This window comes from Oryctolagus cuniculus, chromosome 2 (genome assembly GCF_051225735.1).
Source record: "Oryctolagus cuniculus isolate XC-2025 breed Fujian yellow rabbit chromosome 2, ASM5122573v1, whole genome shotgun sequence".
In the NCBI taxonomy this organism is placed as follows: domain Eukaryota; kingdom Metazoa; phylum Chordata; class Mammalia; order Lagomorpha; family Leporidae; genus Oryctolagus; species Oryctolagus cuniculus.
In genome coordinates, this window is record NC_142868.1 from 3,264,089 (window position 1) to 3,281,935 (window position 17,847).

Genomic DNA, 17,847 nt, shown 5'->3' on the forward strand with positions numbered 1-17,847 from the left:
TAGGTGCAGTGTGTCCCTGGCTCCTGTGTGACCAGGGCAGGGGCAGTGTGTCTCTGGCTCCTGTGTGACCGGGGTAGGGGCAGGGGCAGTGTGTGTCCCTGGCTCCTGTGTGACCGGGGCAGGGCAGTATGTATCCCTGGTTCCCTGTGTGACCGGGGCAGGGCTAGTGTGTGTCCCTGGCTCCTGTGTGACCAGGGTAGGTGCAGTGTGTCCCTGGCTCCTGTGTGACCAGGGCAGGGGCAGTGTGTCTCTGGCTCCTGTGTGACCGGGGTAGGGGCAGGGGCAGTGTGTGTCCCTGGCTCCTGTGTGACCGGGGCAGGGGCAGGGGCAGTGTGTGTCTCTGACTCCCTGTGTGACCAGGGCAGGGCTAGTGTGTGCTCACTCCTGACCCAGATCAGGACACTCAGTGTGACCTGGATCCAGACTCCAACGTGTGGCCAGGATCTGGGCCCCGTGTGTGACGAGGGGCAGGTACGGGGCGCGCCCTTAGCTCTTGTGTGGCCAGGATCGGGGCCCCGTGTGTGACGAGGGGCAGGTACGGGGCGCACTCTTAGCTCTTGTGTGGCCAGGATCGGGGCCCCGTGTGTGACGAGGGGCAGGTACAGGGCGTGCCCTTAGCTCTTGTGTGGCCAGGATCGGGGCCCCGTGTGTGACGAGGGGCAGGCACGGGGCGTGCCCTTAGCTCTTGTGTGGCCAGGATCGGGCCCCGTGTGTGCCTCAGCTCTCTGCAAAATCAAACGCAGTGCTCTCTGTATGGGAACACAGACAAGGCTCGCAGGACCATCCGGTGGGGAAGACGGCAAACAAGGCGGGTGAACCTGGGACTGCAGCAGCCACTCCAGGCGACGGGAGGGGCACTGCCACGTGGTGGCGGCCACCAGTGCTACTGGTAAAACCTCTGGCAGGCAACCATGCTCTCACCCAGACAGGCCTACAGCGGCCTCTAAAGAGAACAAGCGATGTCCTCAAGACCCAAGGCTGCGAGAAGGCAGTGTGTCAAGACGCAGGTGCGTGGGGAGAAAACAGGCTCACAGTTCACGGCCTCCGACAGCCGAGCACGGACACCGCCCCCGCCCGCCCCCGGCACCTGCGTGCCACAGGGAAAGACCCCGAGGCAGGCTGCACTGTGCCGAGAACCAGGACACAGCCCGGGTGCTCCCGGTCTGCCGGGCCTGTGCGGCGAGTCACGGGCCCAGAACAGAGATGCCGGGCCCAAACAGAGCCGGCCCAGAACCCCGACGCGCCTCACGCACACCCTTCCACAGAATCAAAGGGAAGTGCCTCAGGGCCAGGCCCGCCCCTCCAGTCTGCCGCTCTGAGAGGGCCCAGCCCCCCCCCCCCCCCCCCGCCCCATGTTCTCAAACAGGCGTGAGGGTTTGAAGGAAAAGGTCCAGTCCTACAAGGGTTAGGTGTGGCCTCTCGGGCCGGACTGGCCAGCAGCAAATTCAGATCAATGATGAGCTGCGACCTTGGGCAAGGTCCTTACGTGGAGTCCCTGAGCCTCGCTCCCACAGCTGCAGGATGGCCAACCCCGCCCAGAGGCGGCTGCCAAGGATGGCCAGACGCCCGTAAAGCCAGCGCTCTCGGCGCAGGGGGGCTGGGTGGTGCACACCACGGCCTCGCTCCCCCACCAGACTGGACACAGCAGCGTGAGCCAGGAAAACCGCTCCAGGGGCACACAACAACCAGGAGCCCTGCAAGGTGCACAGCCCGCAGAGGCACCGAAAGCAGGAGGCAGCCGGGCGAGCGCCTCCATCCAGCCTCTCCCATCAACCACGGTCCCAGGGTCAACACGGCCGTGTGGGCGAGCAAGGAGGCCGGATCGGAGGCCGGGCGTCTGCTTCTGCGCCCGTAGTATTCGCAGAGGCCACGTGCAGAAAGAATGGGAGTTGTTGTCCAGGCTCCATGCAAGCAGAGCTTCAGACCTAACAGGTGAAGTGTGCTGAGTCAGCCAACAGCAGACACTTCCGCTCGGGGGCGGGCGTCGGTGCCGTGGATCGGGATGGCCGCCTGCGCCCCGCACGGCAGTGCCTGGGCCGGAGTCCCAGCTCTGCTCCCTGCCACGTGCACCCAGGAGGCAGCGCGAGCACCTGTGACCTGTGACCCTGCCGCACAGGCGGGGGCCTCGGCCGAGCTCCAGCCCCCGCCTCGGCCAGGCCCAGCTCTGGCTTTTGCAGAGGGAGCCAGCAGATGGAAAATCTCTGTCCTCTGGCTTCCAAATAAGCACAAGCTTGTGTTCCAGTCCCATAGAGCACCGCATGGCCAGAAAAAGAAGTCGCAGGAAGCCCGGCCTGGCCGTACTGGAAACGCCAGGCAAAGCCTCCCCAGACCCGCGTGGAGACGGCTACAGTCCTGCCCGGAATCCGGCTCCGCCGCAGCAACCTACAGGAGCTCATGTCCACGCCGGCCGGCCCACCTTTGGAACCAAGGGAGCGGGGTGAGCACTCGCTCCCGGGTTGGGTGCGCGTACGGAACAGCGGTCGGCCGTGCCTGACCAGCGCGGGATCAGCACGTGACAAGGCGAGGCCCAGGCTGTGGAGGCAGAGGCCCGAGTCCTCCTGCTGTCTCCAGCCGCAGGTCCCTAGCAGTCAGACAACACGCCCACAGCAGCCAGCCGCCCACTCAACCAAGCCCCATGGGCGCTGCCTCCACCGCAGACCAACTCACAGACCGCAGCAGCCAATCGCCGACGCACGGCCCTGCAGGTGGACGCGGAACCAGATTCCCTGAAGTCCTGGTTGCACACTAGCTTACGTGCTCACGACAGTGTGACGAGATAAACACCACACCAGAGCGCACCACGAGGGGAGGCTGTTCCAGGCTGCACTCTGGGGCTCCAACGGCATAACGGGTGTCATTTCACAGTTTGCCAGTCACCGCTTTAGACACACAGCCGGTCAAAGTCCCTGCCCGAGCAGTTTACAAAGAACGGTGCCGGCAAAGGCCACACAAGCCAGCACACCAACAGAAACCACAGCTAACCAGGGCCGGGCTGCTGACCACCCAGCAAAGGCTCGGGGGGAGAGAGAGCAGGAGCCAGGGTACCTGGGCACTGCCTCAGCGCCGAAGCAAAGCGCACACACCAGGCAGAAGGAAGAGGGGAGGGACCGTGCCGCGAGAGGAAGCTCACTCGGGGAGGGGCCACGAGATACGGCGGCCCCAGCCCTGCGGGTCTCTCGGCAGAGGCAGGAGCCAGGGCTTGGGACACACACGGTGCTCGCCCAGGCGGCATCCGGGAAAGCCTCTCACCAAGGGCGCCACTGGCGCAGAGACAGGTAAACGCTGGGCAAGAGGCCACCAGGCCGAGCACTCTGGCCGCACCGGGGCAGCTGATCGCGGTGAGAGCGATGCCGAGCGGAAGCTCTGACTGGACTTGCGGGGCTCAACGTCCAGCTGAGGCTGGCCGCCAGGAGCCCCGGGGGAGGAGGAGCGAGAGGAGAGACGGGTACGGGGTGTCCACGGCCGCGCCCGCATCGCAGGGCCGAGGGCAAGGAGACCGCAGCACACTCCTCAGGTTCAAAACTGTCAGCTCAGAAGGCAGGAAGAAGAGGCCTGCCCCAGCATATTTGTTTCAGGAGAGACGGAGAGATCAGGCTTCTCAAACAATGGGCATTCAGTCCTGGTGCAGACAGGAGGCCTTGGCACCGCCACTCGAAGTGGCCTTCGATCAGGGGTGATCCGGCCAGCAGGGGCCCCGACTCCCTGGAAATCTACTTGGGCTGGGACGAGAAAGGGCACCAGACAGAGCCTGCTCAAGTCTGACTACAGCGCAAATAGCCCGGGGGTGAGCTAAGACGCCTGCAGCCCAAGCCGCAGGGCCTGGACTCCACGCCCAGATCCAGCCCCGACGCCAGCTTGACTGCAGACCCTGGGAGGCAGCGAGTGATGGCTCCGGTAGCTGGGTCCCGGCCATCGTGGGCACTTGAGGAGTAGCCCGGCAGAGCAGCCCATGGAAGCTGTCTGGCTCTCGGCGGCCTGGGGGGGGGGGGGACGACAAGCAGGTGTCTGATTCAGGGTGAGAGGCGCTGGTTTGGGACACTGACGTCCCACAGCACAGTGCGCGGGTCCAAGGCTCTGCTCCCATTCCAGCTTCCCAACAGACACCCTAAGAGGCAGCGGGTAACAGCCCAGGTAGCTGGTGCCTGCACTCACGGGGAGACCCAGAGTGAGCTCTCGGCTCTGGCCCAGCCCAGCCCCCAGCCGATGCCGGCACTTGGAGAAGGAGCCAGCAGATGGCAGGTACCCCCCCCCCAATAATAATAATAAACAAACAACCCTGAGGGCTAGGAGGCAGGCAGGGGTAAAGCCGCCAACACGGGCAGGCTCTCCACGCGGACCAGAGACACTGGCGGCTCGGGTCCAGCCAGCAGCGGGCCTGGGTCTGTCCCCGCCAGCCCCCCGCGGGGGCCCTCTTCAGTCTTCCAGACCTGAGTGTCCGCTGTGAGACACAAGACGACACAGCAGGGATGAACGCGCCCCTGACAGGCAGCCACGGCAGGCGCCGGCCCCGACCCTTCAAACACCGCTGGGGCAGGCCTGGGATGCTCCAGCCGCAGCTGGCTCCACGCTGCCATTTAACAGACAACTGTCTGGAAGGGGGGCATTTGTCTGAGCATCCTCTCGAGTGGGGAGGGTGGCCTGCTCAGGTGCTACCGACGCTGCGGCTTGCCAAAGACTGTCCTGGTGCCCACTGAGGCCTGAGCGCGCCCCAGCAAAGCCCCTGGGAACGCCCAGGGCCCCCTCTGGCTGGAGTCTTCCAGACAGCACCGCCGGCCCCCGGGAAAGCAGTTCCCGGTGGTCACCTCCCTCCCAGGCACCCAGAATCGGCACGTGCCCGGCGGCGAGCCTGCAGCCGGCCTCCAGCACACCGGGCTGCTGCCGCAGCCTGGCCAGCGCACCGGGCGCCGGTAGGTGCCATCCCGTCTCTACAGGGCTGTGGCCGCAGAGCCGGCAAGGCCGCTCTGGCCTCCAGGAGGGCTCGCGGCCCGGGCTGACCCGGCCCTGGACACAGGACACAAGCACAACCTGGCGTGAGGCCGGGGTCTCGCAATCCCGCCCCGCACCGGGACACAAAGGAGGCCTGGGAGGGGCGCGCACCGCGGGGCCCCTGAAGACACCCGCGGGGGATGCTGGCGCTCGGGCCGCCGCCGCGGACTCACCATGAACGCCCGGGCCTCAGGGGCGCGCAGCCGGCGGCTCCATGTCCCGCGGAGGCCGCCCTACTCCTCCCTGCGCCGACCGCGGCGGGGCAGGCGCGGTGGCTCAGCAGACTGCGCGGGCGGGGCGGGCCGGCAGGCCGCTCAGCTGCGCGCAGATGCAGTGCAGCCGATCCGCGCCCCCGGCCTCGATGCGTCGGGCCTGGCGGCGGCTCAGACTCGGGGTCTGCGCTCCCGTGTCCGGGGCGTCCAGGCCCTCCCCGGCGGCTCAGACTCGGGGGCCGCGCTCCGGCGTCCGGGGCGTCCAGGGCTCTCCAGGCCCTGCCCGGCGGCTCAGACTCAGGTCCGCGCTCCCGCGTCCGGGGCGTCCAGGGCTCTCCAGGGCTCTCCAGGGCCTGCCAAGTGGGGTTCCCGACCCGGCCACAGGAGGCGTCCCTAGGCCACCGGCCCTCGGCGGGCGCAGCCACGCAGGCCTCACGCTAGGAAGCCTGCAGGAGGACAACCCCCGGCCACGCAGCACCGAAAGGGTCCACGCAGAAGGGGGCCGCGGTGACCCGGGTGCAGGCTGGGCGACGGCGGACAGCTCTCCTCCTGCGCACGCTTGGCTGGGTTCCGGACACTGTGGGTGCGCCCTCAAATAGAAATCAGGCTGCGGGCGGCTTCCGGGGGGCGCACGCAGGGTCCGGAGAAGCTTCTGGGGGCGACAGCAAGAGGAGGCCCTCAGTCCCCGCGTCCCTGGAGGCTGTGCTGGGCCAGGGCCCTGCGGACGTCACCACACAGAACTCCCAGTGCAGCTCCCAGTGGCCCCCACGGGCGGCCGATCTGGGACCCCGGGACCTCCACCGGAGCCAGGGACGCATTCCCAGCTCAGGTCCCCTCTGCTCCGCTTCTGCCATGGCCTGGGAAAGCAGGCCGGCCCACACGCCTGGGCCCCTGCACCTGCAGGATGACCCAGGTGGAGCTCCTGCCTCCTGGCCTGGCCCTGGCCCTGGGCAGCCATCTGGGAAGTGAACCAGCACAGAAGATCTCTCTGTCTCTCCCTCTAACTCTTTCAAACAAATAAATACGTCCTTAAAAAAAAAAAAAATCCCGTTGATGGGAAGCTACTGAAAAAGGCAAACCTCTAGAGAGAATTCCCCGCCCGGAGACGGCAGTGTGGCCCGCCTGCTGCCAGGCACCAGAGGCCTATCTGGCTGCGGAAGAATTCTTCAGAACCGGCTGGGGAAGACAGTTCTAGAACCAGGTCACAATGACAGCGCGGACGCATCCGCATCAAAGCAGCAGGCACGCGGGAACTCCTCCGGTCCCGACACAGCCGGCTTTCCAGAAACTGGAGTTGGATGGAGGTTTTCTTTTCTTCTATATTTTTATTTATTTGAAAGCAAATTAGTTTTACTTCAAATAAATAAAAGCTTTTAAAGGGACAGACCCTCCATCTACTGGTTCACTTCCCAAATACAGCCACATCTGCACCTGGCGGAAGCCGGGAGCCAGCAGCTTCCTCTGGGTCTCCCACGTGGGTGCAGGGGCGCAAGCCCTTGGGCCACCACTCTGCCTCCCTGGGTGTGCATTAGCAGGGAGCTGGACCGGGGAGCGGGCAGGCCTACTCCATGCCCAGCGCCCGCCTGAATCAGCCATTTTCAAACAACAGAAGAGGGAGGAGAGGTGGTTTCAGGCAGAAAGGATCAAGGAAAGCCTTGGGGAGAAAAGCTGCCCGACATTTAGAGCCAGCACAGAAACGGGTGCTGGGAGAGGGGGTGCTGGCGTGTCTACCGTGTCTGCAGAGCGCTGTCCCCGTGCCGAGGCTGCTAGGTGAGCACCGGACACTGTCCAGGGACAACCGACCCGCGGGTTCACGTCTAACAGGAACGGTGCTTCACTGAGTTTGCAGAACCCAGACAGCAATCTCACCCTAACTTGTCTGGGCTCTGTGCCACGAGCCCAGATCCCCGCTGCGCCTGTATTCTGGTGTTACCCTCCTGCTACTCGTCTCGTGCGGTGTTCAATCTGTGACCCAAAATCACTTGAAAAAATAAAGGTGCCAGCCATGAGGAAGAGGTGAGGAACAGTCAGACCACCTGCTCTGTCCTGGGCGTTCAGGGGCGCACAACGTGGGGTGGAGCTGCTGCCCGCCTGGCACGAGGCCTGGGGTCACGGTCAGACCACCTGCTCCGTCCTGGGCGTTTAGGGGCACACAACGCGGGGTGGACCTGCTGCCCGCCTGGCATGAGGTCTGGGGTCACAGTCCCAGTCCCAGGTTATGCAGGACAATGTCTTTACTCCTCTCCCCTCCCATTGAGAGGTGGAGAGAGAAGAAACAAAGTGAGGCCAACACACAGTTCACTCCCCAAATGCCCATGATGGCTGCTGCTGGGCCAGGCCAAAGCCACGAGCCATCACTGCCTCCTGGGGTCTTCCTGGCAGGAGGCTGGGATCAGGAGCCAGAGCTGGGAGCTAACCCAGGTACTTCCCTGTGGGTGTGGTCTCCTGGGAGCTAACCTGGGTACTTCCCTGTGGGCGTGGTCTCCTGGGAGCTAACCCGGGTACTTCCCTGTGGGCGTGGTCTCCTGGGAGCTAACCCGGGTACTTCCATGTGGGCGTGGTCTCCTGGGAGCTAACCCGGGTACATCCCTGTGGGTGTGGTCTCCTGGGAGCTAACCTGGTACTTCCCTGTGGGCGTGGTCTCCTGGGAGCTAACCCTGGTACTTCCCTGTGGGCGTGGTCTCCTGGGAGCTAACCCGGGTACATCCCTGTGGGCGTGGTCTCCTGGGAGCTAACCCGGGTACATCCCTGTGGGTGTGGTCTCCTGGGAGCTAACCTGGTACTTCCCTGTGGGTGTGGTCTCCTGGGAGCTAACCTGGTACTTCCCTGGGGGCGTGGTCTCCTGGGAGCTAACAGGGGTACTTCCCTGTGGGCGTGGTCTCCTGAGAGCTAACCCGGGTACTTCCCTGTGGGTGTGGTCTCCTGGGAGCTAACAGGGGTACTTCCCTGTGGGCGTGGTCTCCTGAGAGCTAACCCGGGTACTTCCCTGTGGGCGTGGTCTCCTGGGAGCTAACCCGGGTACATCCCTGTGGGTGTGGTCTCCTGGGAGCTAACCTGGTACTTCCCTGTGGGCGTGGTCTCCTGGGAGCTAACCTGGTACTTCCCTGTGGGCGTGGTCTCCTGGGAGCTAACCCGGGTACTTCCCTGTGGGTGTGGTCTCCTGGGAGCTAACCCGGGTACTTCCCTGTGGGTGTGGTCTCCTGGGAGCTAACCCTGGTACTTCCCTGTGGGCGTGGTCTCCTGGGAGCTAACCCGGGTACTTCCCTGTGGGTGTGGTCTCCTGGGAGCTAACAGGGGTACTTCCCTGTGGGTGTGGTCTCCTGAGAGCTAACCTGGGTACTTCCCTGTGGGTGTGGTCTCCTGGGAGCTAACCTGGGTACTTCCCTGGGGGTGTGGTCTCCTGGGAGCTAACCCAGGTACTTCCCTGTGGGTGTGGTCTCCTGGGAGCTAACCTGGTACTTCCCTGTGGGCGTGGTCTCCTGTGAGCTAACCTGGTACTTCCCTGTGGGTGTGGTCTCCTGGGAGCTAACCTGGTACTTCCATGTGGGTGTGGTCTCCTGGAGCTAACCTGGTACTTCCCTGTGGGTGTGGTCTCCTGGGAGCTAACCCTGGTACTGCCCTGTGGGCGTGGTCTCCTGGGAGCTAACCCGGGTACTTCCCTGTGGGTGTGGTCTCCTGGGAGCTAACCCTGGTACTTCCCTGTGGGCGTGGTCTCCTGGGAGCTACCCGGGTACTTCCCTGTGGGTGTGGTCTCCTGGGAGCTAACCTGGTACTTCCCTGTGGGTGTGGTCTCCTGGGAGCTACCCGGGTACTTCCCTGTGGGTGTGGTCTCCTGGAGCTAACCTGGTACTTCCCTGTGGGCGTGGTCTCCTGGGAGCTAACCCTGGTACTTCCCTGTGGGCGTGGTCTCCTGGGAGCTACCCGGGTACTTCCCTGTGGGCGTGGTCTCCTGGGAGCTACCCGGGTACTTCCCTGTGGGCGTGGTCTCCTGGGAGCTACCCGGGTACTTCCCTGTGGGTGTGGTCTCCTGGGCCAAATGCCCCCTGGTCTTTACTCTTCAGAGGCAGTTGCTGAAGTGTTTAGGAACAAGACATCACGCCATCTGCACCTTATGTTCAAGTGGCTCCATTTTTCAGAAATGGAAAGTGGCAAAATGAAGAAATATGTTCAAAATGTCAGAAGCCGTCCCGTCGAGGGCAAGTGTTGTGGTGCAGCGGCTTAAGCTGCCCCTCGCACGCAGGGGGCATCCCATATACCTGGGCTCAAGCCCCAGCTGCTCGGCCTCTGATCCAGCTACCTGCTAACGCAGCTGGGAAGGCCCAGGTACTTGGGCACCTGCCGCCCACATGGGAGACCCCAGCGGGGTCCCGGGCTCCCGGCTCAGCCCCGACTATCGTGGGCGTTTGGTGAGTGAACCAGTATATGCAAGATCTCTAAATTGTTCCCCTTCCCTTTCTGTCACTGTGCCTTTCGAAGAAATAAATAAGTAAGGCCGGCCCCTCGCCACCCCTGGCTCCCTCCCCTGCACACCCCCCACCCCCATCAGGGTGCCGTAGCCACGAGGCCCTCGCCAGAGCCCAGAGAAACGGAGCTTCCCAGCCTGGCCTTTCAGCCTCCGGGTCTAGACGCGCGCTTTTTCCCAGCAACGGAACGACGGGCTAATACAGAGCACGGCACAGGGGCGCCCGAGCATTTGTGGATCAGCGTGGCGTCACACGAAGCCATCTGGCCTCCCTCCTCCCACCCAGCCGGCACCCAGAGTGCTCTGCCCAGGGATAAGGCAAGCAAGCTTCCAGGACCAGCAACAGCTCGGGTCTGCGTGCTCAACGTGCGGGACGGTGGGAAGCCTGAGGTGGGGAGGGGGAGCTGAGCAGCCGCAGGGGTTCATGGTGACCTAAGTCTGCAGCTAGAAGACGACCACACCCTGTGCCAGCACCTTCACCCCCAGCCCAACCCCAGCGCCACACACACCTGGGGCTGGCACAGGAGTCCACGTGCACACCCAAGTGAACGTGGGAGAGAACGCGTTAACTGTGTGTTCTGTGCACGATGCGACAGACTGCCAAGACGCCGCTCGGCTCCGGGCAGGCTGCAACCTGCAGGCTGCGTCAGCAGTGGTTTCCATCCCTCCAGGTACCAAGTCTCAACCACCCAGTACATCCTGCAATGACAGACGGGCTTCTGCTAAGCAATCAGGATGTGACACACTCCCTGCCTCCATCAGCCACCGGGTTTCACGGCTGTCTTAGCGCACATGCAAAGACCCCCCCGTTTCCGAGTTAACCGGCGCTCACCCCCAGGCTCTGGCGTCCGCACCGGCACGCTGCGTTCTCCTGCTGGTTTCACCTCTAGCACGGCTGCCTCCACCCTCGCAGGTCCAGCAGGGTTGCCCGTGACGGCATCACGGCCGCGGCAGCCCCCGCCATCTCCCAGCCAGCTGCCCTCACAGGGGCCCGACGGCACTGAGGGAGGCACTTCGGCGCCCAGCCTGGGAGTGGTTGTGTGGCTCCTAAATCTCCAGGTAACTGCACAAACCCCGCGGCTTCACACGTGGAGACAGTCATGGAAGAGTGGGTAAGGACATGGCAAATGCACACATTGTCCCAGAAATAAGGAAACCGTTTACAACGTCGTAGATCTCGAAGCTTTGACATTCCTTTATCTGCTTACAACCCTGGTAAATCTACAGATGACCCATCCACTGAAACAAGGGCTGTCCCAAGCCCTGCAGATGACGCGGCCAACAGGCAAACAGGCCTGGAGATGACACGGCCAACAGGCAAACAGGCCTGGAGATGACACGGCCAACAGGCAAACAGGCCTGGAGATGACGCGGCCAACAGGCAAACAGGCCTGGAGATGACGCGGCAAACAGGCCTGGAGATGACGCGGCCAACAGGCAAACAGGCCTGGAGATGACGCGGCCAACAGGCAAACAGGCCTAGGCCTTGCTCTCCTGAATTTACCTTGTAGTGGGGATGAGAGGCAGGCCACGCAGCAAGCAACAGGCAAGCGTTCAAGGGGGACAGCTCTGTGCAGAAAGCACCCGGGGGCCCGTAGCAGAGTGATGGGCCAGGGCTGACCAGACACCATGCACCAGTGGCATCCGAGCTGAGACCCAGGAAGACCCCAGAGGCCCGCAACAGCGTGATGGAGCGGGGCTGGCCAGGCGGCCATGCGCAGTGGCATCCAAGCTGAGACCAGGGAGGGAGTCGGCCGGTGGAGAGCCACGGCACAGCACTGCAGGCAGGGACAAGAGCGACTGCAAAGACCTGAGCACGCAGGCTGAGGCAGAGCTGGTGAGGGGCAGCCGCGGGGCCGGAGCAGGCGGTCCTTGTAGGGTCAGGGCAAGGCCCAGAGGCAGTAAGAAGCCATGAGGAGACGTGAAGTGGAGGGGTGAGGCGGTCCCTCTTCCTGTGCAGAGAACAACAGAACGGAGGCGCACCCGAACAGGTCACACCGGGTGACACCGTCACAGGTAGCGCTCATTGCCATTCTGCTCTTCAATGGCTTTTTTAAAATCCCATTTATTTGAGAGAGACACAGAGGGTCCCGTCTGCCAGTATAGTTCAAACGCTCACGACGGCTCAGACGGGCCAGGCCAAAGCCGGGAGCCAGGCTTCGCACGCAGGCGGCGGGACCCAGCTACCTGACCACCTCCTGCTGCGTCTCAGGGCGCCGGAGCAGGAGCCCGGAGCGGGAAGCTGAGACAACACTCAAGCCTGGGCACTCCCGTGTGGGGTCCAGGTGCCCCACGTGGCATCTTCCCGGCGGCACCAAAAGGCCGCTCCAGCCTGCCGCCGTGTCTCCCAGCGCCACCTCCCTGCCCAGCTAAAATCCACCTTCCCCAGGGCTCCCTCCGCGCCCCCTGCCGGGTCCTCTCTCCTCCCTTCACCCCCACTCCCTACAACAGCCCCCGGCTCACCCCTCGAGGCCTCCACTCGCAAGTGAGCTCCGTGAGCAGCTCTGCCTCTGGAATCAGAGGGCGCTGCCCCGGAACCCCGCCCCTGCCACACACTGCCCAGGCTCTAGCTCGGCCACCAGGCCACGGCCACCCTTTGCCGGCAGGAACAACCTGGCTCTGGGGAGCCCTCGAGTGCAGCTGAAACACCACGTGAAACTCCGACCAAGCAGCCGTTACCGCTGGGAGCCTGGGCTGTGCCTTCAGAGCGGGGTCCTGGGCGGCGGCACAGTCCACTCACCGGCGCCTCCCAGGACCTGACAAACGGTGAGCAGTGGCCAGTGGCAGCCACCCGAGCTCATCAGCTGCTGCCACTCGCAAACGCTTGCCGCGTGCCCGTCGCTGGGCTGAGCGTCGCCCACACCTCCCACCTGATGCTAACAATTCACGGGCAGACCCCACCGCCACCGCATCTGCCACCGGTGTGACCCCTGGAGTCTCAGCCAGCAGAAGCGCCTCTCACAGAGGTGATGGGCCCCACGGCCCCTGACGGGACCATTCCAGATTATCCGCGTCGGAGCACAGGGAGCCCTGACTACAGAGGTGAGGGCGGATGCCAGCAGGTGCAGCACCTGGCGGAGACGCAGCCACAAACCGGGGACGCCAGAGCCTCAACCAGACCCTCCAGAGCCGCTACAGAGACCAAGTGCGCGGGCTCCTGCCCAACTTCTGAGCCCTAAAAGTGCGACTTAGCACCTGTCGTTTCAATGAGTCTGGGACAGCTGGTTATGGCACCAACAGGAGGCCAACACCGGCGCCATCGGCATCGTCTTCCCCTCCCCTCTCTCTCCAGGTACAGCCGCTGGCGAGCGGCACTGGAATCCAGAGCGTCTTACCGTCGGCTACCCTGGCGCCCCCTTCCGGCAGGCCACGTTAACACTGGGCACAGGGACAGGACACAAAACCAGAGAGACGACTCGCCCAGGGGGCGCCCTGTGCAGAAGCTGCGTCTGTTTTTAAGGGACGGTTAGGTCATCATTGCTGGACGGGACTTATTTTTTTCAGAAAGTTTTATTTGTTTGAATTTTTATTTATTTTCATTTTATTTGAAAGGCAGAGAGACAGAGCAGGAGAGAGGTCCTCCATCTCCTGGTCTACTGCCCCGATGCCTGCCATCGCCAGGGCTGGGTCAGGCCACGGCCAGGAGCTCAGAACTCTACCCGGGTCTCCGGCACGGGCGGCAGGTGCTCAGGTGAGCCCTTGGGTTGTCAGCTGCCTCCTGGGTGTGCATCAGCAGGAAGCTGGACTGAAGTGAAGCGGGGGCTCAAGCTCGGGCACCCCTAGCGGCATCTCTGCCACCATGCCAGACGCCCACCCTGCAGTTTCCTGTCAAATCTCCCAGAGGCCAGTAATGGTCCCAGGTCGACTCAGGCAAGCAGCGTGAAGACGACTTCCAGCCAGACTCACTCCCTCCAACTGTGAAGCCCTGCAGGACGCACTGCGCGCCCCCAGCCGCAGAGGAGGTTGCACCAACCGGCCTGGAAAAGCCCAGGGGTCAGCTCCCCTGCTCATGCGCCCCGACAAAAGCCCTCAGGCTTCCACTGGGAACTGGATCAGCATGACCGGGGTTTCTGCTTCCCTATCAAAGTTTTAAATTTCAAGGGTTGGGGGAAGCATCCAAAAGCCCCAGGGCCCCCCTGCCAGCCTTCCCAGAAAGCAGCACCACTACGGGGCAGCTCACACGCGCCCAGAACCCAGGCTTAGCATGGGGGCAGTCGCAGGCCACTTCCTGCGCCCACCCCAGCCCACCACGCCTGTTCCCTCCCTTCCAGAAAGGCGGCGTGTGGAGGTCGGACGTGGAATCCACCTGCTCTTCTCTCACTGTGTGGAGTAACCCCCTGAAGGGCTCAGCCAGAATGCAGATGGACTAGGGACACTGTGTGAAGTCACCTCCAGGCCACGTGCGGAAGGGGCTCCCACGCCCCGGACACCCTGGTAGGGACACACAGATTCCGAGAAGCTCTGGGCCCAGGCGTTGCAGGGCGCGGACGCCCAGCCTGTACCGATGGAGTCGCAGGATCTAACCTCTTCTGAGGACTTCCTACCAAGCGCCTAACACCCCGCGACTCACCCACGCTGGTGAGTTTCTCACTGACCACGGGCAGCATGCACCCCCTTTTATTCACTCATTGAAGGGCATTTGGGATGCTTCTATTTTTTTAAAAATGACAGCTGGGTTTTCTGCCTTTTTTAATATTTTAAAAATTGATTTATTTGAGAGGTAAAGTTACAGACAGAGAAAGAGAGGCAGAGAGGGTTTTTTGGTTTTTGTTTTGTTTTGTTTTGTTTTTTGACAAGCAGAGTGGACAGTGAGAGAAACAGAGAGAAAGGTCTTCCTTTGCCGTTGGTTCACCACCCCCCCCAATGGCCACTGCAGCCAGCGCACTGCGCTGACCTGAAGCCAGGAGCCAGGTGCTTCTCCTGGTCTCCCACGCGAGTGCAGGGTCCAAGGACTTGGACCATCCTCCACTGCCTTCCCGGGCCACAGCAGAGAGCTGGACTGGAAGAGGAGCAACCAGGACAGAATCTGGCACCCCGACCAGGACTAGAACCCGGTGTGCCGACGCCACAGGCGGAGGATTAGCCTAGTGAGCCGCGGCGCCGGCCGAGAGGCCTTCCATCCACTGGTTCACTCCCCAGATGGCTGCAACAACTGGAGCTGGGTCGATCCAAAGCCAGGAGCCTGGAGCTTCTTCCGGGTCTCCCACGTGGGTGCAGGGGCCCAAGCACTTGGGCCGTCTTCCACAGCTTTCCCAGAAACATGAGCAGGGAGCTGGATCGGAAGGGGAGCAGCCAGGACGTGAACCGGTACCCACAAGGGGTGTGGGCACTGCAAGGGAAGGCTTAGCCTGCTACCCACAGCGCCAGCCCACTTCCACGTCTTGGCAATCATGAAGAGAGCTGTGATGAACACTCTCCTACGTGAGCTCTCATTGCTCTGTGTAAATGCCCGAGTGGGGCTGCTAGGTCAACGCGCCACGTTTCCATCTGAAGGAGACCTCGCGACTGCATCATGTGGCATCCCCACAGCAACGCGCCAGCCTGGCTTCCAGGACGCGCTGGCCAGGAACGGTGAGCGGGACATCCCCGCGCGGCTTTCAGTGTCCCCCACTAGGGAGGAGGCCAGCTGAGGCCTCTTCTGCAGCCGTCCTCTATCAGACTGAGCGAGTCCTCCTCGGCTGCTTTGCTCCGAGCATTCGTAAGAAACGGATGTGCTCTTTCACGTGTTGGTCACGTGGCTTCCTTGGCACTACGGGGGCAAGCGCCCCGGTGCAGCTGACATGCACACCCCACCATGGGAGGGTGGGGACGGAGCCCTGCCTCCTCTCCACCTCTTCAGATCCAGCCTCCTGCTATTGCATCCTGGCCTGCGGCAGCTGGCGGCTAACGCGCCCGGGGCCCTGCCGCCACGTCGGGGTCCCAGTTTCCTGACTTCCAGCTGGCCCAGCCCTGGCGATGGTGCCCATGGAGTGAACCAGCAGAAGAAAGAGCAGTCACGGGGCCGGCGTCACGGTGTAGCAGGTAAAGCCGCAGCCTGGGGTGCCGGCACCCTAAATGGGCACCAGTTAGAGCCCGGCTGCTCCACTTCCGATGCAGCTCCCTGCTAGCGGCTGCCTGTGCACGGGTCTGTCATCACTGACGACAGAGACGTGCGGCCGTGTGCACGGGTCCATCATCACTGACGACAGAGACGTGCGGCCGTGTGCACGGGTCCATCATCACTGACGACAGAGACGTGCGGCTGCCTGTGCACGGGTCCGTCATCACTGACGACAGAGACGTGCGGCCGTGTGCACGGGTCCGTCATCACTGACGACAGAGACGTGCGGCCGTGTGCACGGGTCCGTCATCACTGACAATAGAGACGTGCGACTGCCTGTGCACGGGTCCGTCATCACTGACGACAGAGACGTGCGGCCGTGTGCACGGGTCCGTCATCACTGACGACAGAGACGTGCGGCCGTGTGCACGGGTCCGTCATCACTGACGACAGAGACGTGAGGCCGTGTGCACGGGTCCGTCATCACTGACGACAGAGACGTGCGGCCGTGTGCACGCGTCCGTCATCACTGACGACAGAGACGTGTGGCCGTGTGCACGCGTCTATCAGTTACTGATGACAGAGACGTGCTGCCCCTCCAGCACATGGCTCGTGCACACGTCCCACACCTGCCGCCCGCTGGGTCTTCACTAGGTAATGGCGCACGCCATCTCTGCCCATTTCCTTTGCTCTAAAGCAAGCCTTCTTTCAAAAATTTATTCAGTGATTGGTTTAGCGATTATACGGATCAGTTTTTACAATCTAATAGTCTGTATTTCATCACTTCAAGTGGAAGACAGAAGCTCCTTCCCCTTCGTACCTATTCTTGCATACATCTGTCACACACTAAAAACCCCGTAATTTCTGCTTTCAACCAAACATTCTTAAAGAACTCATTAATAACCCCTTATATATATTTATTACAATATTAACATATCCACTATATCTCAACACTGATTATGTTAATACTGTTTAATTAAAATAAATAACACTGACATATTCGCATCTTCACCATTCTGCCCCCGCCCTCCAGATGCGCCGGGTCCCCCTGTACATCCCCCTCCTGTCTGAACGACTTCCTTCAAGCAGGCCTGCCGGCAACAGCCTGTCTGCGTTTCCCTCGTCTGAGAGCTTCTGTTTGCCACTCGCACTCCTGAAGGGTGTTTTTGCTGGACACAGAACTCTGGGTGGACAGCTTGGTTTTTTTTTAGGCCTATAAACATGTTGTCACTTCCTTCTGGAACCCACAGCCTCTGATAAGAACTTCACAGGCGGGGCCGGTGCTGTGGCACAGTGGGCAAGGCTTTGCCTGTGGTGCTGGCATCCCATATGGGTGCTGGTTCAAGTCCCAGCTGCCCCACTTCCAGCCCAGCTCTCTAATATGGCCTGGGAAAGCAGTGGAGGATGGCCAAGTCCTTGGGCCCCTGCACCCACGTGGGAGACCCAGAAGAAGCTCCTGGCTCCTGGTTTTCAGCTGGCCCAGCTCTGGACGCTTGCAGCCATTTGGGGAGTGAACCAGCGGATAGAAGACCTCTCTCTCTCTCTCTCTCTCTTTCCCTCTCTGTAACTCTGCCTTTCACATAAATAAATAAATCTCAAAAAAAAAAAAAAAAACTTCACAGGCATCAAATTGCTCTCCCCCAATAAGTAATACGTTGTTTTTCTCTGGCTGCTTGTGAGATTTTTCTTTTGTCTTCAACAACCTGGCTATGGGGTGCCTACATACAGCCCTGTTGGGGTCTACCTGTTGAGGGGTCACTGGGTTTCCCGAGTGTGCAGCTCTGTCTTTTGTCAGAGCGGGCACATCTCCAGCCGTTATCTGTTCCGTTTTTCTGCATCAGTTTATTATATTTGAAAGACAGAGCTCCCATCTGCTGCACACGGCCCCGGTGCTGCAATGACCCTGCCCGGGACAGAAGCTGGGGACTGGGGAATCAGCCCCCGGAGCCGCCGCCGCCGCCGCCTGCCGGCACGCTCAGCAGGAAGCAGGAATCTGGAGCGGAGCCTGAACTCGACCCCAGCATTCTGAGCCGGGGTGCAGGCACCCAGCTCGCGTCAACCGCGGTCCGCGGTGCAGACACCAGCCTGGCGTTACACGCGGGCGCTTTCAGTGCCGTCCCACACGGTCCTGAGGCTCTGCTCTCTGG

At 62.2% G+C, this 17,847-nt stretch overlaps 1 protein-coding gene across 7 annotated transcripts in view; it reads right to left on the reverse strand.

The window, feature by feature from the left end:
- The window catches only part of TBC1D14 (TBC1 domain family member 14), a 103,065-nt gene that overhangs the window by 34,908 nt on the left and 50,310 nt on the right, over positions 1-17,847 (reverse strand). For 2 of the 7 annotated variants that reach the window (XM_070069554.2, XM_089326896.1), the window contains exon 1: positions 5,160-5,316. The exons of the other annotated variants lie outside the window; for them this stretch is intronic. In XM_070069554.2, the coding sequence (XP_069925655.1) occupies positions 5,160-5,162 (3 nt within the window). In that variant the 5' untranslated portion in view covers positions 5,163-5,316. Of the gene's footprint in view, positions 1-5,159; positions 5,317-17,847 lie in introns of those variants that run through there. 7 annotated transcript variants of the gene reach the window in all.